The sequence below is a fragment of the Anabas testudineus genome, chromosome 7, assembly GCF_900324465.2.
Source record: "Anabas testudineus chromosome 7, fAnaTes1.2, whole genome shotgun sequence".
Classification (NCBI taxonomy): domain Eukaryota; kingdom Metazoa; phylum Chordata; class Actinopteri; order Anabantiformes; family Anabantidae; genus Anabas; species Anabas testudineus.
In genome coordinates, this window is record NC_046616.1 from 21,320,021 (window position 1) to 21,340,997 (window position 20,977).

General features: G+C 44.5%; 2 protein-coding genes across 2 annotated transcripts in view; both read right to left on the minus strand.

The window, feature by feature from the left end:
* Positions 1 to 20,977, minus strand: part of hspg2 (heparan sulfate proteoglycan 2) — a 78,883-nt gene that overhangs the window by 17,592 nt on the left and 40,314 nt on the right. The window contains 37 exon segments of the mRNA XM_026368452.1: positions 92 to 179; positions 181 to 245; positions 356 to 478; positions 1,839 to 1,898; positions 4,139 to 4,319; positions 4,480 to 4,577; positions 4,661 to 4,771; positions 4,948 to 5,112; positions 5,260 to 5,318; positions 5,422 to 5,508; positions 5,770 to 5,897; positions 6,003 to 6,116; positions 6,195 to 6,425; positions 6,524 to 6,616; positions 6,702 to 6,794; positions 10,067 to 10,258; positions 10,803 to 10,943; positions 11,065 to 11,129; positions 11,259 to 11,326; positions 14,877 to 14,963; positions 15,178 to 15,305; positions 15,504 to 15,617; positions 15,841 to 15,952; positions 16,096 to 16,214; positions 16,306 to 16,485; positions 16,709 to 16,882; positions 17,103 to 17,243; positions 17,397 to 17,458; positions 17,737 to 17,795; positions 18,033 to 18,119; positions 18,398 to 18,525; positions 19,015 to 19,162; positions 19,317 to 19,513; positions 19,715 to 19,894; positions 19,978 to 20,141; positions 20,267 to 20,407; positions 20,532 to 20,689. Of these exon segments, the coding sequence (XP_026224237.1) occupies positions 92 to 179; positions 181 to 245; positions 356 to 478; positions 1,839 to 1,898; positions 4,139 to 4,319; positions 4,480 to 4,577; positions 4,661 to 4,771; positions 4,948 to 5,112; positions 5,260 to 5,318; positions 5,422 to 5,508; positions 5,770 to 5,897; positions 6,003 to 6,116; positions 6,195 to 6,425; positions 6,524 to 6,616; positions 6,702 to 6,794; positions 10,067 to 10,258; positions 10,803 to 10,943; positions 11,065 to 11,129; positions 11,259 to 11,326; positions 14,877 to 14,963; positions 15,178 to 15,305; positions 15,504 to 15,617; positions 15,841 to 15,952; positions 16,096 to 16,214; positions 16,306 to 16,485; positions 16,709 to 16,882; positions 17,103 to 17,243; positions 17,397 to 17,458; positions 17,737 to 17,795; positions 18,033 to 18,119; positions 18,398 to 18,525; positions 19,015 to 19,162; positions 19,317 to 19,513; positions 19,715 to 19,894; positions 19,978 to 20,141; positions 20,267 to 20,407; positions 20,532 to 20,689 (4,541 nt within the window).
* Positions 6,802 to 8,992, minus strand: LOC113167665. The gene is made up of 3 exons (XM_026368454.1): positions 8,362 to 8,992; positions 8,192 to 8,242; positions 6,802 to 7,525 (listed from the first exon to the last, which is right to left on the minus strand). Exons 1-3 carry the CDS (start codon positions 8,716 to 8,718, stop codon positions 7,325 to 7,327), a joined length of 609 nt encoding a protein of 202 aa, XP_026224239.1. The 5' UTR covers positions 8,719 to 8,992; the 3' UTR covers positions 6,802 to 7,324.

Consider the following 20,977-nt stretch of genomic DNA (forward strand, 5'->3'; position numbering starts at 1 on the left):
AGCGTAACCCTAACCATTAAATCCTCAAGGTCTTAGCCCTGTAAAACTAATAACATACGCTGTTTATTTAAAACATAAACGCAGAGCGTACTTTGTACAAAGAGGGAAACCTGCGCCGTGTGCTCGCCATGAGTGTTCAGGGCCTTGCAGGTGTATTCTCCCTCATCAGTAGGGTCCACAGGCTGTGAAGCTCAGCGCGCCACCTCGTATCACAGCTCTTGAACTCATTCTGTTCCCTGGACCTCCTGCAACAATCACAGTTACGCTCCATCATCGAGGGATGCAGGGCACATTTTTGCAAACGCTGGTGAAGTGTTTTTAGCTTATTAACTAGACACGACTAAAGTGGTCGTACCGATCCATTCGATGGCAGGGGTGGGGTACCCAGTCACTGTGCAGCGAAACTCTGCCCGCTGGCCTTGCCGGACATTCAGCACCGTGGGCGTAACGGTGGCCACAGGCTGGGCCCCCTCTGCAGCTACAGGAGGAGACGCAGCAGTCATTAAAACGCACACTTTCCAGATGTAAGTAGAGAAACAAAAGGTGAGAATGCAGACTGGTTTATTGGTGCTGTGACGGAGTGGAAGAAATTTGGTCAGGAGCCACTGTTTGGCTATGTCAATGCACACTGTGCAAGCTGTGAGAATGTTTTTGAATTTAGTGAACTGACCAGACGGAGAGAGTGAGTGATGGCCTCTGCCCGTGCCCCCACCCTCACCCTTGGCAGCCTACATCCTCAGAGCACATGGAACGAATGAGATGTGGCAGGCAGGCCTGGGCATGGCCCCTAGGCATGTTGCTGTCTGCGCCAGTTTGGCTGGCCAATAGACTTTGTACTCAATCCTGTATGATCCCAGAGTGAACGAGCAAAAGAAAGGCCTCTTTCAGCGGGGAGGGAGGAGTATGAGGCTATCCAAGCAAGATGAAAACTACTGGGTCTGTTCTAGCATGGCCCAAGCTGCGACTCTCTGACCTTAGCCTTAGTCATCCCAATTATAGAGGGTGGAGAGAAATTTCATTGTCCTACGTGGACACGTCAAACCAGTTGACATCGAATTTACTTCAAAGAACATTTCCATATGTTTGATGCACCTCTCACATCACCAGTCTGCTACCCGCATTGAACTACGACGTAATGAGAGCGTGATGAGATGTATTAAGCACAGTATGATGTTTGAAGCCCAGATAACAGCTGTTTACCTGAGGGGGGAAAAAGGAAAGTTCAGAGACGAGTGCAGAAAAAGAGAAGAAGAAAGGACACCTCCTGTCTTGGAATGTGGAGACTTTGCCCCAGTAGTTAAACCTCTAGTAAGTGATTATGTACTAAATAACATGTTGGGTAGAGTGGTCCCACTCACTTGAAGTTTTTAATTTGTCTGTTGAGTTTTATATACTGTACATCTGAAAAGCAAATGCAGTGATTCAGTGTTTGTCATGACGGGACGTTGACTCAACATTCTCGAGGAGCTGCCCGTAAGAATGAACATACACTTTTTCCAGCAGTGATGGACCCGAATGAACCCAAAGAGCCAGGTGGGAGCCAGTAATGCTCATGTACAATCTTATAAGCTTCGACTTAGGTTCATTATCGGCTGAAAACAAATGTGCTTCCTAAGATCTAAAGTCAACTAAACACAATTGTGTTTAAATAGCGGAGCTGTTTGGGCTCCATTGTGTGTGGGAGTAAATGAGGAGAGTTTGAGTGATTGTACATGAGCGCTACCCGGGCTACCAGTACCTCCATGCTGCGGAAGATGAGTGCATGCATGACGCAGAGGGGAGGCCAGGACTCATCCAGGGAGCCCAGCAGAGAGGAAACCATGCCCATGCGGACTTACACTTTCCGTGTCCTTCAAACATTTCATAGGCTGTGTAAAACATCTGAGTCTGTGAGGCCTCTGGAGATGTGGGAGGAAGGAGGGAAGGGAGTGGACAGGTCAGTTCTCCAGGGTAACAGCACTTTACCTCGCATTCCCATGGAGACACTAATCTATCTCCAAACGAGAGCCGCCGCCGCTCTGTCCAGCTGATTCCGACAAGCGTCTCACACACACACACACACATTATGAACATGCTATAAAATTCAAACTTCATTCAATTGGCACCACTGATTTTGTTTATGTTTCGGCTCATAATAGTTTGTACCATTTAATTTACAGTTAGTTAAGTTCAGTGTTCACACTTACCTGAGACAATGGAGCAAACCGTCAAATTAAGTATGGTGGTTAAAAATGAGCATCTTGTTTGGAACATTTAATGATTATCTCACAAACGAAATCACCATATAACAACAGCAATGATCCAAAATGCTGTAAAGTCAAGATACACACTCAAAATGCAAAAAAATGCAAACGACGACATGAGCTAATCCAGAAGAGCTACACATGACACATGCAGGTTAGTAGCGAGAAGCAGTTTTAAACACTGGAAGTCTAGTTTCATTTCAGCTGTTAGAAAAGTGGACATACAGCTTGTGGTCATCCCAAATTCATCAATACAATATATGTTAATAAACTCCATCCATTAATTGATCTATTGTCATTACTTTAATGAATTTTCTCTTTTTCACAAAATGTTTTCACAGTTGAGATAAATACAAAAACGTGATGATGTGCACATTGCTGTACATCAGTAGGGATGCTGTTTAAACAAAAACACACACACATATATATAAAAAAGTGTAAAATCTTTACAGTAGCACCTTTGGGTATATTTGCAATCATCATCAGTCATATCATCAAATATCAGAAAAGCAGTCACGTTACAGCAAAGAAGATTAAATGATTTAAAATGTGACCTGTGATAGCTGAGATATTTCAAATATTTTATTATAAAAACACGTGAATTTGCCTAAACATCATATACAGTAATGTATGTTGATTTCATGAAAAACATTATCAAAGTCATTATCGCATAGTTCAGTCAATCAAAGCAGAAAATGTGCCAACAGCATTCAAAATATGTAAATAAAAAGAAAAACTGTTTATAATTGTAGTTGATTATTAACATAATTATGATCTAAAAAGTGATTAAAAATCGTTTCCTTTAAAAGAGTCAGCTCTTAAATATTTTACCAACCGAGTCTGACAAGTAACAACTGACAAAAACAGGAGCAACTCACGAATGAGGGAGCGACGATACAGCAGTAGAGTTTTAAAAAAACACAGGTTTAACCAACAGCATGGGCCATAGCACCAATGTCCATCATCAGGATGATCAGGAGGGTAACACGGTACACAATAATTAGAGGAACGAATACTGTAACGCGTTGAATCTCTCTCTCTCTCTCTCTCTCTCTCTCACACACTCACACTCACACTCACACTCACACTCACACTCAAATCAGGAGTAGCGGGCTTGTTCCTACTTCTCTTCTTTTCCAGATACACTGAAGTCCTCTTTGAATGTCAGTTACGATGTCACTTAACACCCATCGTGACACCCGCACTCCCCCTCGTCATTACACACTGCAGCTCAGGCAGGGAGGAAACCCCAGGAGCCCCGAGTTAAAGACAGACACCAGATTTCAGCACCCTGCTAGTAAAACCTTTACCAACAGCAACCAGCGAATCTACCAGTGATCGAGAAGCAACCAAACCACCACCGATTATTTGAACCCATGTGTGGGAAAAAAAAAAGCAAAGAAAAAAAAACGCTGTAGTTTCAGTAGAGTCATAACTTTGACTGCCCGTTAGTTATTGTAAATTCTAGAAATTGCATCCTTGACCTTATATGGATATCTAGAAGTTTTGTAGTGTATAGTTTTGGTTTTAACCAGACCCACAAGCTGCATTTCTTCAACTAAAGCCCAGAAGGTCCACTGATCAGACCCATATTAGACAGTGAGTTAAGCAGACAGTAAGACAAGCTGCACCGGCAGAATGACAATAAGACATGGCTGATATGATGGTATCTGAGAAAAGCAAGCAAAAGCATTTAGTGTTAGACCTGCAAGCTTATTAGGCTGAGTGTTTACAATGCGTGGTGAAAAATGCAGGCAAACTGAGAAGCATGCACCATTTCAAGGGAAGGGGGAGGGGGACTCAACTTCAGGGTGTGGGTTTTACTATGGGAGGCAGAGCTGCTAGCATGGCAGAGGGGTGATGGGTAATGGAGTGCAGTGCCGGGGTTCACGAACCTGGCACATAGAGGTTGGCTTCCTTTTCGTCCATGTCAAACATGTTGGAACCCGTGCAAACATAGATGCCTGCATCCTCAGGCTGGACGTTCCGAATTGTCAAGATGCCGTTGAAGTCCATCGCGCGGTTGGGAAGCTTCCCGCTGCCTCTCCGGGTCCACACCAGAGTGTAGGCTGGTGACTGTGGTGGAGGGAGAGCAGGAAATGCACACAAATCAAAAGATGCACGAAAAAAGAGAAATGGGAGAAAAGTGGCTTTCTCATCAAATTACAGTTTACGTGTTAAATATGTATCTTTTAGTATCCGTAGTAACTTAATGCTAACCAGTGCCCAGTGTTACCTTGCTCTTTGCAGTACAGATGAAGCTGACAGTAGACCCCCCTCTGACAGTCTGGGCTTTGGGCTCCTCAACTGTCACTTCAATGGCTTTAGACGGGACTGGTGAAATACACAGAAAATCATAATCAGTAAAAACTGTGAACACATTTAGTTAGTTAGTTAGAAGAGAGAGCCATACACACTTGTGACAACAATTTCAGCACGGCTCCTGTTGGTGCTGCGCTGGTCTCGACAAGTACAGATGTAAACGCCGGCATCACTTGGCTGGACACTGGGGAAGTACAGTTCTGCTCCTGCACACACAGATGAGCATGTACCAGATAATCATATATTATTATATATACTCGTTATGCTATTTCTGTCTTCAGTTCAGTTAAGTCCGAATACATTGAACTGCACTGAACACAGAAACCAAGAGAAAGACCAGCTTATGAGACACACAGCTTACGATCATATCTGAAGTATGTACCTTGTCTGCGTCTCTCAGCATTGCCGGAGATGGGCCGTCCATTTTCTCTAGACCAGAAGAAGTAGTGTGGAGGGTAGCTGGACACTTCACAGCTCAGAGTAACAGGGCCGCCTTGGGATACCTTGATCCTTGATGGATGAACCTTCACCACCAGGGAGGCCGCATCTGCAAAGGGTAAAAGTTCCAAACATCATCAGGGACACGTTTCACACCAAAGCGTGCAGCATAAGTACTGCTATTTACTTCATTTGACCTTATTTTTACAGTTTCAGATCATGAGGACTGTTTAATCACATTTCTCCTAAAGCTCACCGTCATAAGGACGACACTTCTCTCTCTCCTGTGGGTTGCCAACATATCCAGGAGCACAACTAATGATGTTAAAAACAAAAAGGAGGAAACTTTTTTAAAAATGAACTGACAGACTATTTTAGTAGCTGGTTACTGTGTAGAAAGAGTGGCGGGTTACGTTACCGTTCACAGTACTGGCCAGTGTAACCAGGCTGACAGGCGGTGCACTGGTAGCCTCCATTTCCAAGGCTCTCACAGGTTTGAGAGAACCTGTCACATGAGTTAAATACACACAAACAAACAACATTTAACTACAGAACCAAGATTTATTATGAGCTAAATTCCTGCTAAACCTCACATTGACATTCACTAGTGTTTGATTTTAGCTGGAAGAAAAGTGGAATAAATTGTGAATCAAACTCCAAAAATTACAAGACAGTGAACTTTGCTGTGAACAAGTCTAAGTCGGACTTGTCTTGAGCTATAAATGGAGGTGGAATGTGAAGTCTTGGTATCTGTGCCAGTACTCACTGGTTGTCAGGGTCAGTGTGAGGGCAGGCACAGGGCTGGCAGTCCTCTGGAGTGCCAACGGAGGGGTCGCCAAAGAAGCCAGGGGCACACTGGTCACAGAGCTCACCCTGTGTGTTATGCTGGCAGCTCTGGCAGGAGAAGCATATCGGTGTTAAAAGATTTGTCCATTGAATCAGGATGGCTATAATATAGCCACAACAAGGCCAATCATTCACTATTGTAGTGCCTCATACCGTGCAGGTGCCAGTCTCAGGGTGACAGGATTCAGAGTGGCCGTTACATTCACAGAGCTCACAGTGGCCCAGGTATAGACCTCCTCCGGTGCGGGTATATCCAGGTGCACAGTCCTAACAGAGACATCATGTAAGATATATGCACCTCTACTAACATTTCAATGAGGCATCAATTCGTAAAAAGAAAGTTACCTGGCAGGAGAGGCCCTGGTATCCAGGTGGGCAGCGGCAATGCTCCACCTCGAGGGCCTGTGCGTAGCCACTATAGTTGGGCACTGCGACTTCCATGCTGACGTCAGAGATACTAGAGGACCGCATCTCAGTGGAGTAGGAGGCTCGAATCAGGACATCGTCCAGGTCAGCCAAAACCATCATCAGGTGCTCGCGGGTGGCGGGCATACCGTCGGGACGACGCCAGTTTTCCTATGAAACGAGAAGACATGCAATAAGAACACACATCCTAAAGCGTGGACAGAGGTTAGGTTCAGTCACATGTCACTGCGATGTTCTCAGCCACTCACCTCCCTGAAGACAATCTCAAACTGATGAGTTTCTCTGCTGCCCTGCTGCCTCCTCTGCCACGGCTGACGAGCTACCAAAGTGATGTCGTTACCCTACAAGAACAACAACACGGCCCATTGAGAGGATGCTGGAAAAGTCACGTATTCACTGGAGAAAACAGAGTGAGGGCATACTCACAATAATCTGGACATCAGCATCATCAAGCAGTGTTCCTCTTGGACCAGCCACATAGGAGATGGTGTATTTGAGTTTCCCACCATAGGAACCCACCTAAAACATTGAAGAAAGAAAGCTCTAGATGTTTTTCCAGATCGAACCGTGCTGCAACTCTCATGATGAAAACAAAACAAATGTAGTGCAAATCAATGCTAGATGACCTATCGTGAATAAAGTAATATCAAATCATGTGTGCTAGGGGGGCGTGAAGTAGGAACCTTCCAGGGTGGTGAATAGTAGGTCACTCTAAACATTTTCCACAAACCTTGAGGGGTGATGAGAAGGTACGGCCGGCCTGATCTGAATCTGAGCTGTGCTCTAGTCAGGGTTTGGCCATGTTTGTTGTTCATAAGCATACCTGGTACCATAACACTTTAAACCAAAAATCTAACTCTATCAGCTATGTGGTTTTGCCATTACAGGTCTTCACAGCATAGACAGACAGAGCTGGTAACCCACAAATGAAGTCAGAGTGAATTGGGCTCTTGGGTTGTAGTCAGAAGGTCAATGGTGCCTTCAAAACGATAATCCTCTGGTAATGATGAAGGGCCAAGATTTTGGGACACCAAAAAAACCTTTATGGTTTACACATTGGCCATAGGGAGTGTGGATAGCTGGGAAACTAGAGGTAACAGGGTATGAGGATGAGGACTATGGGGTAGTGGGAAGGCGTGCTGATTGGTTAAAATTGCCACAGTTACCTTATTCCCTTTGAACTGCGCTGGAAGCTGCCAGTAGAGCAGATCATCCTGGTGTAAGCTGAAACTTTTGTAGACCAGAGCGTACTGAGAAAAGCAAAGGAGGAAGGAGAAGTAGAAGAGAATAAGCCACAGATACAGAGAGGAGCAGCGAGGCTAATATGTAAGCAGGCCAGGCAAAGAAGACAAGCAAGATAGAACGGCAAAGAGCAAGTCTAACAAGGCCCTCGGGACAAATGTGTGACATACAGCACAACTCTTTTGAGTTGTTCTCTACTACAAATGCTATTAAAAACTCCTGTGACAGTTTGACAACACCATAAAAATCCCACTGGTTCCTATCTGACAACTAAAAGCACAGCTTTTATTTTCAGTAATGTGAAAATGACAGCTTAAGATGTGTCTGAAACAGGCTGATTAAAAGCTATCAACATTATAATGAAAAACACTGTCAAACCAAGATTACTGGAAAACTACAGTGACAGCAATGAGTGGGAGACATTTGCTTAACAATGGAATAAACAGGCCCATCAAGCACTGGTAACTATAATAATATATAAATATATTACTTTGGTAGATCATAATTTGAACTCTTATGCTCGTATATTTTATTATATAATATTATATATAAGATTATACTTCAAACATAAATTAAACTGCTGTAGACATGCTGAAGACAGTTAATAATTTTTTTAATAGATTTTTCTATATGTATGTGCCAAAGCAAAGTCACTCAATCGTGCCAATGTAGACCTTGCTGCCTCCAGACGTAGTAGCAGATGTCTTGCTCAACGTGTTCTGGCTCTGTTAATCCACCACAGAGCCAGAGCCCCCCCCCCCCCCCAAAGAGAAACACAAAAGGTCACCAACATGATACCTCATGAACAATTCATATACCTTTCACAATATCTGACAGAGTGTACCTGCAGACGAGGAGCACGACCTGGGGAGTACGGTTGGGGCCTGGTCGGTCTAACTGAAGAGAGAATGCCAGACGAAGGAGAACGGGGACTCAAGTTACGCTCAGGCCATCGAGAGGTTGAAAAGGAAGAAGAGGAAGTGGGGACGCGAGAAGGAGAGGAAGATTTAGAGTAGGAGGAGGGAAAGGATGGAGGGAGAGCCGCTCGTCCGTTGGAGACGTTATAGAGGAGAGCCCAGACCTCATCATCCAACTGTCTGACATCACGCTGCGGCAGAAAGCGGGGCATCATGGGAACAGCCAATATGACAGAGACAAGGTTTAAGAATGTTGTTCTTCCATGAGGTACGCTGATGTACATCACTACAAGCAGGTGGACATGCTAGGTCATGCTTTTCGCTCCCAGTCTACTGAGATGCTTGGATGAATTTAGCAATCAGTATGTTTAAGATACACTGAAGACACCAAGTTATTTAAAGATATTTAGACTTGAGAATTAAACTCAGTCCAACGGTGCAATCACCAAACTTGACTTCACATGCCAGGTCAGATCTTTTCAGCTCACACACATGCAAATAGGCATACACTCATATCTGAGAACATGCTTGTGCTGAGTTATCCTTAAAAAAAACAAAAAAAAACATTTCCACGCTGCTACATCTATGAAACGATGGGGTTTATATCCATAGATGTCCACAAACTCTTAGTGTGTTAGCATGTAATGATAGAAACAGTGTGCACTATTGACTTATTCTCACTAAATGTGTGAGGGTTTATGTTACGATAACAATCTACAGTGAGGATCACGCACTTTCAAATACCTGGCTAGCTCTTTTGGGTCTATGGGTGTCTTTATGTTCAGAGGCCATTATGTCCCAAATGGATGCATCCTTCCTTAGCTGCTCCTCTGGCGAGTATGAGTCACTCTATTGATGTGGATAAAACAGGCTCTTTGATCACTTTCCTAACCACTGAACTGATGGCATTTGGGAGTTTTATGGCAGTGTTATTCAAGCAAAGTTAAACTGTATGAAACTCTCTAATGGACCATTAATGATCAATCCATTTAAATGAACCATGTAATGTGGAGCAGAAAGCAATTTCTGTGTGCAGCATGGAGAATGACCAGCTTGAACTGCAAACTGCATAAAACACGGTGGGCATCCATAATGTTTGGATATGAACTACAGAAAAATACAAATGTTGGGATTCAATATATTATGAATGCCACATCAACAGCTACTCGAAACATGCCAAACCACACAGGACACAAAAGTCGCATCAGATTCCAAACTGCCAAACTGCAGTCACAACATGACAGCCACTGACATTACTGTACTGTACCTGCTGTGCTCGTTTCATGCGAGTAGAGAAAGAGTCTTTCTATGGAGATTGAAAGGGGTAAACACAAAAAGTGCTACACTTGATCTATGCACAACATTTTGACCTGTTAAAATGCAGAAAGAAAGGTAGCAAAGGAGGCAGAGAGGTTGCACACAGACTGGGAAGAAAATCTGCACAAGTTTGCTTGAAAAGGAAAAAGTGGCTTAATAAGTAATAAAAAGTAGGAATATAGAGACAGCAGTAGAGTAAGAGCAGCTTTCTGATGCTGCTCAGTCCTTTATATACAGCGGTAAGGGATTTGTGGTCTTGCTTTGGCTGCTACCATTGACTGAGTCGTTGTACCGTATGTGCTCTTTGTTGCTGACCTTATCTCCCTGGTAGACCCCTGGAAGCTGCCAGAAGTGAGGCTCCTGTCCCGCGTAGTCAAAGTTGCTGTAGGACAGCTGAGTGCCCTCAGTGGAAATCTCCACACTGAATCCAGTGGCGATGCGGTTGGTGCGCTGGCGGTTCACCAGTGCGTACCCCTGGAAGTTCCCTGGAGAAAAGACTGAGGACACCTGCAAAAGCACATTTGAAAACACACACACACACAATACACTGCATTAATACACAACACAAGCCTGAATTTCTTGGACTCACATTCAATACTGTGCGGAGTTTCACTATGACAGCTTTCAAACAAAAGCAACAATGGACTTAAAACAAATGAACACAGCTATAGAAAACAGACTTAGGGATGCTAGTGCTGAGAGCCTTTGCCCCAGGGTAGCTCTGAGAAACAGAACTTATCACTTAGCAGGGTGGTGCAGGTGCAGTTACTGCTTATGTGATGAGATGCCAGTCAATCCCAACCCAACACTACTGATGGATCTCACTAGCCTGCAAGTTAAGGCTGGTAATGATGACTGTAAATTCAAACAATTTAGGCCACACACATATTTTCTCTCAGAAGGGAACATGCAACTCATTCGCTGGTATAATCACGGCTGCTTGTCCAGCCCAAACTTGTTATTGCTCATTGACTTAAAGGATCTCTTCTTGAAATGTGAACTGCTGCTCTGTCCCTGTGAGACCGTCTCACATGCCACTTCAAGGCCTTACCAGGTCTCTATAGTATGTAGAGCTGGAGCACTGCTGAGTGACACCCATACAGAAACAGGACAGGCAGCCATCTTTGTTTTCCTGGCTGAGGTGGAAGGTTCCAGGTTTACAGCTAGAGCAAGATGGGCCTTCAACGTTCATCTGTAAGATAGTTCCAGAAGAATAAGATACATGTACAAGACAGACGGCTTATGTCAGGATGATTAAAAGTTGAAAACAACTAGAGAGCTGGTGTAAATAAAAAGTCTCCATGTTTGATCACCTTGCAGCGGCACACACCACCACTGCAGCTGTCCTGCCCTCTTTGGTCACAGTTATAGCAGTTACCTGTAACAGGGCAATTTGAATCCAGGTTAATGAAATAAAAACAACCGTTACAACTTTTGTTAAGATAAAGAATAAGACAGAAGATGAGACAATATAAATCATTTTTCTAGATCAAAATACACAATGTACCATTGACTTCATTGTTGACTGTACATTTCTGTCCGAGCAGGGGGTTGCCAATGTACCCTGGGGCACACCTGAAATAAAAATAGACAATGGTTGAGTATGTTTTTCCAGTCAAGGAGGATACAAGCTTTAATCCAAAAAACAATGAGGCAGGAAGTTGGGGAGTCTGCAAATGTGATGAACTGTGTCCTTTAGGAAGTCTTTGTCCAAAGCAAATCTCAGCCACAAAAGGATTGAGTCATTCAAACAAGGACAGACTATTCTTCTATTCCATCCGGTGAGTACACCTATCTACACTAAAGACTTGTCTCACATTCACATGGCCCCGAAGTTTCAGACACTCAGCTTTACTCAACAGTATGCAAACAGTTTTGTCAGAAAAAGAAGATAATGAAACACAGCCCGGACAGGAGGTGGATGAAGCATAGCTGCTACTAAAACATTCAACATGTCTCAGATGTTGATTCCATCTCTAAAATGAGCATTTGACAGCTGAGACGGAGAAAACGCTCTTACACGTTGTTTACAAATGCAGAAGTGATATCACGAAGAAGAAGAATAGAGGTTGGCTCATAAGAAGAGCCAGAGAAGACGATGCTAAGCTGGCAAAGAGTGAAGCGATTGCTGATATTGTGGCATACAGTAACAAAGCAATGCTCCGTCAACCCAAGCCACCGTGCCACTACCAGCAGAGCAAAGGCGCATTCAAACCCAGATCTGTGCAGGATTTCCTAAGGACAGCTGCTGCTATCAGTCTTACCTCACCTGTCCAGGTGTGCAGGTCAACGGCCAACAAAGAGGACTTCCGCGTTATGAGCTTGCTTTGGGAAAGGCCTTTAGGCTTGATTGTAATTGGCCTTAAATCTAAACAAATATTCTATCATTTTTTACTTTCATCTGTTGATGGTCTTTGATGAAAAGTCACATGGATGCACATGGGGTTTCCAAAACTATTTCACAAAAGTGTTGGGGTTAACACTTGAGGTAGCCTGGCCACAACGAAATGGACAAATGAATACAGATGAGAGGTACCAACACTAAGCTATCTCTTCATGGCAGGATTGTGTGCAAGAGTTCTGATTGTCATAAAAATAGACATTAGCATCATCAGCGTAACATCAGACATCTTAACTCTAAAATAAGTCAGTCCCTTCATAAGGTTTCAGTGGCTCGGTAATAGTCACAGACATTAATATCATGATCTTAGTCTAAAATAATATAAACAATAGATTAAAATAAAGATAAATGACAGACAACACATTGATCCCTAGTCAGGGATAATTTTGATAGGAATGGCCAGCCTTCCCAGGACAACATGAAGAGTACCATCTTGATTCTTCTTCGTGTTTGGAGACAGATCTCCTTTTAAGAGCCTCAGCAGGTTCAAAACAGTGGAATGATGACTAGTTTTTTTCTTCTTCTGGCTTTTCTTAGATGTCTTCTTTGAAGTAGTAGCAGCGCTGGTTTGAGCATGAGTTGTCCTTTTTATAGTTGTTTTTAACTTCCTTGCAGCCTTGGTAGTTGTGGCTATGATTTTGTCTTTAGCTGAGCCCTTTTTTTTATTAATCTTTTGATCATTTTGGTTGAGGCTAACTTCTCCTTGTAAAGGCTTTCCACGCTTCCCACCCTTTTTTGTGACTGGTACATTCGAATGAAGTGTCTTGTTGTGGCCATTGTTTTTGACAGGCACTGCAGATTCCTTTTTATTGGCCTGGTCAGATTGTTTATGCAGCTGACGGGTTCGAGCAGTTTTGGATTTGTGAGACGGCGGATCCAGCTGAAATTTTGTGATTGTTGTCTCTTCTTTAACTTGCTTTGGCCTTGTTTGGCTTGGCTGAGTAGCATGTTTATCTGTCACAGTGGACGTCCTACCCTCTGGCCTATGTGTTTCAGCCTTCACTGTAGTTTTAGGTTTGGTTTTAGACACAGGCGCTGGTTTATTCAAGGCTGTCTTTGACTTTGTTGCTGGCCTTGTTGAAACTCGATTTTTTGATGGCATAGTGACTGACTGGATCTTCGTAGTGTTTTCCTCTCGTTTAGTGGTGGCTGCTGGTTTGACTTTTCTACCTCTGTGAGGAGACGTAAAGGGCTTGTTCGCAGGGAGGCGTGGGGTAGGTATGCTTTTGGCCACTGTGGCTTTATTGAGTGCTGGTTCTGTAGGTACAATTCTGACTGGAGGCTGAGGCGTTGAGTACGAGGGGATTGCGAGGACTGTGGCGAGTGAAGGCAGAACCCTCTTTCCTTTGGGCGACTGGAATGTTTGTCTAGTGCGTTTCATCTTGTTTAACTCTTGAGCCAACTCGGTGAAGCCATCAATCAATATTTCCAGCCTTCCTTCTAGTCTGCCCAGACGGGCCTCCATGTTTGTGTAACTCTTCTCCAGCTTGCTAACCCTCTTATTTTTCTCCCTATCAGACTGGGTAGCAAAAAGCTCTTTCAGCCTGGAGCTGAGACTTTTCTGTTGTTTCTCCATACTCTGAATGCTCTCCTTCATATCAAGTGTGTTGCTTTCCAGCATGCTAAGGCGCTGGTTAAAGGTGTTCATGTGATTTCGGAGCAGATGGTGGAAGCTGTACTGTCTGCTCTCTGGGCTGATTGTGAAGCGCGGTGGGAGTCTAGAAGCTGATCTGTTGGGAGTGATGGAAATGATGCCCACCCCTATTGATTTAGTGGATTGGGTAGTACAACAATGAGCTGCAGTAGACATTAGAGTCCTACTAGGGATGACAGTTGTTTCTGCAGTGGTAACAGGCCAAGTGTAGTTGATGTCATCATAACCATCATCTCCACTCCCGTATGGTATTTTCTCTTTCTCCCAGCTAAAATTTAATGCTGCTTCAGCTCCGCATCCCACAGCTAGCAAGCCTTCTATCTGCTTCTCCTGGAATGGGTTCCCACAACTGTCTGAAGATGGCATCTCTTCTCTTAATGTTAAAACAGCAGAATCAGGTATGATGCAGGCAGAGATGTTTACAGATTCAAGTACTTACTGTATAAGTTGAGTCTTACACCCAAGTCAGTTCACCATCTTTGCCTTCGGAGCGGCAAAGATTAGCCAGACAGGAGTCCTCATAAATGCCACATCTACATTTATGCTGTAGAGACCCGGAAAACCAATTTTGTCTGTGCACGCTACACAGACAGAAATAACATGAGCCAACCAGCAAAGCACAAAGCCTAAGCAGAGCGTAAAATATAAAGCCAACTAGAGTTGTCTGCATTTCTTTTCCACAAACAATAATCTGAGTGATGACATTCTATAGTATCATCAAACAGTATCACCTATAACTATCCTAAAACAAAGATACCTCATTCCACCATAGTAGAAAACTACATCCAACAGCAGAACTGTACAACAGCACAAAACGCCACATGTACATTAGAATGGGTGGCTCTGATATGCGTCTCCCATCCCTCCAACGACACTGATCAATCACAACTGCTTCGGACAAACATGGAAATGCCAATCACAAACATGCTTATATCCTTTTCTTGTTATGACGTGAGGTGACAGTACCAGCCCCTGTTAACCTTGCTGCCGGCCTTCCCCATAACCCCAAACACTGAGTGGCGTCCAGACAGAGGAAAAGGAAAAACGGGAAGAGAGTGAAGGAGACATACTTCTCGCAGCGTCGGCCAATGTACCCAGGGGGGCAGTTGTCACAAGTTGGCTGACCGTCAGACTCTAGATAACAGGTTGAAGAGAATCTGTGCAAATAAAGGGGTCACAAAAACAACACCAATGCTCTTTTTAGCAATAATCAAGTACACATACAATTTGATCTCTTGTTATTATGGTCCATTTGAGTTTAGTGGCTTAGCACATGGTTTACTTTGCCTAATGTAGCATTAAACAGCACATTTAGCAGATATTTCACAGAATAAAACTGTAAATTGTCAAGACTTTCAAACATGAACTCACTGATTACTGGATGAGGTTCCAGGACAGGGGCACGGCTGGCATGCCTGAGCACCACCTGTTACAGGGTTGCCGTAGAAACCAGTCTGACAGAGTTCACACCTTGGCCCAGCAGTGTTATGGAGACATTGCTTTTGGTAGAGGCCCACACAAATAAAGCAGAGGTGAGGTTTCAAGGAACAACTGCATATACAGTACTTCTGGGTGACCATGTATTTTTATGAGCTGGGATTTACCAAAACCAAAACATCAGAGCATTTCAATGAAGACATCAAAGCAGGTTCGACTTTGGCAAATGAGTGAGCAAGCAAGAGCAACATAAAACCTACCAGACACCTGCCAGTCTCTGGGTCACAGCTGCTGGCGTGACCATTGCAGTCGCACCTCTCACAAGTGCCAAGGTAGAGACCAGAGGTGGTCCGAGTGTAACCATCATCACACTCCTGCAACGGCATAGGAAAAAAAAAAACACCTGAGGTGAGAAACAAGTGATGACAAAGAGGAATAGGTCTTGACGTACAGTGGAACAGCAATTATCATCATCATGGACTGCAATGGAAAAAAAGACTTCACTGTACTTTTCTAAATTCCTAACAAGCGGAGGCTGATCTGTGACTTTAAATGTTTTCGTGTAACTAAGCACTTCTCTAAAATCTAAATGTGCACCTGGCAAGAGGGTCCTTTGTATCCCTGGGGACAGGCGCACTCTTCTACCTCCAGTGCGGGTTTATAATCAGTGGATCGAGGAACAGCAATGTCCATCTTGATGTCCGAGATGCTGTTTAACACAAAAAACATACAATTAAATCTATTTCTACATACTACTTACATTTCAATTTCTGTGTTAAAGGGAATACTTGTTTCATTCATTTTGAGGTACATGTGTGCTGAGCACTGTGGCAAATGAACATCCCATCATACCTGCTCTCTTCCATGCTGTCTGCATAGGTGGCCCTGATCATGAAGGAGGTAACATCAGCAAGGGCCATCAGGAGGTGCTCGCGAGTGCACGGCTGCCCATCAGCACGACGCCACGCAGCCTATCACCCATAAAAAAGATGAACAGTTAGTTGACTAACGTTGTGCAAGGATTCAGATTTCACAAAGAGGCTCGGCCTCAATGAAAAGCACCTCTCTGAAGGTCACAGTGATGGTTTGCGGGACTCGAGGGAGGGGCTTGGTCTGGGAGTAGTGCTCTAGAAAGATCCCATTGCCCTGTAGAACCACATCTGGCTGACCGTCAATAACCAACGAGCGCTGAAATGGTTTAAAGCGCACAGTGTAGCGAAGCTCCCCACCATAGGCCGTCACCTATGAAGCAACAAAGGTGAAAAGGTGAAAAGGGAAGCTCAACTCATCAAACTTAGTAGTGGAAAGATTGAAAGGAGGCTGGTTGTGTGGATACGTGAAGCCTTTTTACTTCACAGCATGTTGAGGCACGACTGAATGACACACTAAGTGCAGAGAAATCTACCTTGACCGTTTCCCCTCTGCTCTCTTCCACCCTGCTCATTACTTTGTGTTTTTCTCTCACCTTATCTCCTTTGAAGCTCTCAGGCAGGACCCAGTAGTAGATGTCGCTGGGGATACTAGAGAAGGAGCTGTAGACAACCTCAGAGGGGCCCCTTTGGAAGATGCCTTCAGAGATAGTTTTAGTGTTGGCGCTGTTGGAGAGGGTGAAGAGCTGCCCGTTCACACCTCCATGCACCTTAGATAAAAAAAAACCCTTGTCAGACTGAGGTGTTAAGTGACATTTACAGAGAATAATACTTCTAAAAATCCCTGACTGCTCACTGAATATCACCGATAAAGGATCAAAGGACAGATAACAGGAGTCAGTCATTCCTGATACAGCAGGACGGGACAAACACTGTGACAAACCTCAATAAAAAAAATATACAGCTTTTCCTTAGTCGTTGGCAGCCTACCTGATCTCTATGCCAAGTGGAGCTGGCACACTGTTTGGTGACGCCCATACAGAAACAGCGTAGACAGCCTTCAGGATTGGCCTCTGATAGATGGAAGAAACCGGGCTTACACTCGTCACACCGAGCACCTGCCACGTTGTTCTACAACATACACGCACACATATGTAATCCATCTGCCTGATAAGCTCATTCAGTTCAAAAAAGATGACGGCGTCAAAAGTAAAAGAGCAGGATGTGTCCGCCTCATGTTTATAACTGAATCCTTATATTTGATTTTGCAGTTCTGCATCTAACCTTGCAGCTGCACGGACTGCTGCTGGAGCTGATGGTTCCTCTGCTGTCACATGTGGAAACTTCTGCAGGGAGAGAACAGAGAGGAGAAGATGACATATGGGGAGGAAAGTGCACCTGGGAGTGTTCCAGCAACTCTGCATTCCTGTGCTGTGACCACATACTACACGCCTACTGTAACAGGGAAAGTCCTGTTGGTAATCATTGCACAGGGTAAGACCTCCTTGGGGTCGTGTCACTGCATGACTGACGTGCACAACAGGTAAAACAATCCAGGTGCAGCTTTTAATCCTGGAACTAAACTTTTCAAAAATGTTAGTGCAGTTGTTGAACTCATACTCACGTCCAGGGACACAATTTCCATTAGGCAACATAGGGTTACCCTGGTAACCAGGGGCACATCTGAAATGACAAAAACACAAACGGTATGACTGACCCTTTACCACAAGCATCAGTTCCAGCTGGTTCTGCTCATTTCAATCAACCCTCATCCATCAGTCATATTCTGGGGTATGCTGGGTTATTAATAACCATCTCAATGAGATCATAGCATGTGTGGTTAGCACCAATAATTACAGATTATACATATCTCATATCATCACTAATTACAATCAGAGTTAATGATATCAGTGTCCTCACTTGTCACAGCGTCTGCCTGTGTAGCCGGGTCTGCAGGCGTCACACGTTGGCTGTTGATCAACGTCCAGGAAGCAGGTGTCAGAGAACCTGCAAACAAACGGCCAGATCAATAAAATGTACAGGAGCTGGTTAATGAGTAGCATGTCGAATGAATGAATGAGCCAGTGCTCAAACATCTGAATGAGCTCAGGGTATGGTAATAAAAAAAAGAAGAAGTTGAGTGAAACTGTTCATTCTGTTCCCAATTATACCATGGTGGTGGTGTGTGTGTGTGTGTGGGTGTGTGTGTGTGTGTGTCTGTGCCTCCAAGATGTTACAGCAGATCTATTTCTGTGTGGGTGGTCTGGCTGGGTCTAGGATCTTACCGCCGTGAGGTCTCAGAGTACGGGCAGGGGCAGGGTTTGCAGTCATCGTGGCGACCTCTGGTCGGGTCACCAAAGTAGCCTGGGCGACACTTGTCACACTGAGGCCCCTCTGTGTTGTGCTGGCAGCTCTGTGGCGAGGAGAACACCCTGGTCATTCTTTGTTACTCAAAACAGGTTAAAAGGAGCATTTCCAACATGTTGAGGAAAATACTTATTTGCCCTCTTGCCCAGCAGTAGATGAGAGCATACCTCTCCACTCCTGTCTCTCTCTTTGTCTGCAGGTTTCCTGTTTCTATGCTTTATACTGAACTTAGCTTTAGGCTAGCGAGCTTCATATTTAACTAGAGAAAAAACCTCAGAGTGAATATTTCTTCAGTGTTGGAAGGGCCTCGACAACACCTCTGCACAGTAGGATACTGCCACTACTAAAGATATTGAAAAGACATTGTACCTAACTGTTGTACACAGCACGTCTCATAAACTAGGTGTCTCACAGAAATCAGGTTTTCTCCAGAAACCAGTGACTATTTCGGGACAGAGAACATCAGTGTGACATGAGCTAGCTCTTGTGAAATGTGAACTTGCCCAACACTGACCCAAAAGGAGTTAGCTATTACCAGACAGTGTCCGCTGATGGGATCGCAGGCGCTGGCGTGCCCATTACAGTTACAACCAGCACAGTTGCCAAGATAGGGGCCACCAGGGACACGCTCAAAACCAGAGGAACACATCTCACAGGACAGGCCTGAATATCCAGGAGGACATCTGGAAATGAAAATTCAAGCAGTTTGTTTTCATAAGAAGTGTGACCAACACAACAAATTGCAAAACCTTTGTAATGATGTAAATTAAAAACAGCAGACTCAAGCCCAATACTAAAGGTCACTACAGGACTTTACTTCAGGCTTTTGTTTCCTACCTGCACTCTTCGACGCCCTGAGCTTGACCACGAGTGCTGAACTCCATAGTGGTGGTATCCATGACGATGTCACTGAGTCCCACGCTGACCATGTGGTTGTCGTAGACGGTGCGGACACTGATGCTCTCCAGGTTGGCCAACGTCATCATCAGCTCCTCTCGGCTCACAGCGCGCCCGTTGGAGTGCTGCCATTTATCCTAAAACAAAAACAAGCAGGTTCACTGACACGAGTAGATGCTTATGACATGTTGCTGTTGAGAGATGATGTATAGTTCTTGTGTGATTTTGAAGACGTCCATCATAATTCATGAGACAAATTGGGAACTTTTTCTACACAATTTTTTGACAGAAGTGTAGGTTATCATTACAAGTGTGCAGAAGCTGGATTTGTTATTTACTTCAGTGAACATGATCTCTTTCTGGTTGACCACTAGGGCAGGCGTGTGGCTGCCTCTGCGGTACACAAGCCTGCGTCCATTTCCAACAAGAATCACATCCGGCTTCTCCACAGGCTCAGACAGACCCCGGGCCAATGTGTACCGCACCTTGTACTTCAGTGACCCTCCGTAGGAGTCAATCTAAAAACAGATGGAACCATTTTCATGTATGAATATTAAGAATGTTAAGTTTAACACTGTAAAGTCTGCCAAACACCCTTTACCTTGTTGCCCAGAAACTGGCGAGGTAAGGTCCAGAAGGACTCAAGGTTAAGGAAACGGCGTGAAAGGTCAACAAGCTGAAACTCCTCCAACTCAGGGTTAACGAGGAGCTGAGTGGAGGACAGAGGAGGAGTGCTCGGCCTGGATGGGTAGGTGACATTCACTCCTGGAAATAAAGATAACAGCCTGTTTTAACTTGTATTCACGTTTGTAATGTAAGGACTAGAGGACATATCTGAGTTGGCAGGGTGTACGGTCTATGAGCTTCATATGAACCAGTGGTTTCAGCACCTTTGAAGTCTTCCTCCTCAGTAAATCGCAGGCTGATCTGGTTGCGGTAGCGACCAGTGCTCTTGCAGTTCCTGGTGATTCCAGCACAGAAGCAGGACACACAGCGGCCCTGCACACTAAAGTGACCATCAGGGCAGTTCCCTGGAAAGGAGAGAGGATGAATGAGAGGAGAGGACAACAAGTTGACTTATAACTGCAGTCAGTGTTCAGTTAAGGCTTGTTGATAAAGCTGTAATGACTGTGATAGTGGGCCCAGTGTTAGTACCTGGGTTTGGATTCGATGTGAGAGTTAGCACTCCGTCTGGGATACCAAACACCAGGCCTTTAGCATTAATTGCCTCACACGTGTATGCCCCTTGATCGGCCTCTTTCACGTCACGAATGGTTAGGGTGCCACGGCCATTCTCGCTGGTCATGTAGATCCTGGGAACCCAAAAATATAGCAAAATATAGCACAATACTGTTTATAGCAAACTCAGCTGTCCCAACTATTGTGGGACCAGGATCATAACAGGAACCCTGCTGCTTCAGACACTCACTGTATCAGTCTGAGGAAATACTGCTACACACAAAGAAATCCATAAAATTTGACTGTAAGTGCCAAACCACACACACACACACACACACACACACACACACACACACACACACACACACACACACACACACAGCAGGCAACGCCCAGAACCAATATTCTGAAACAGCAACTTC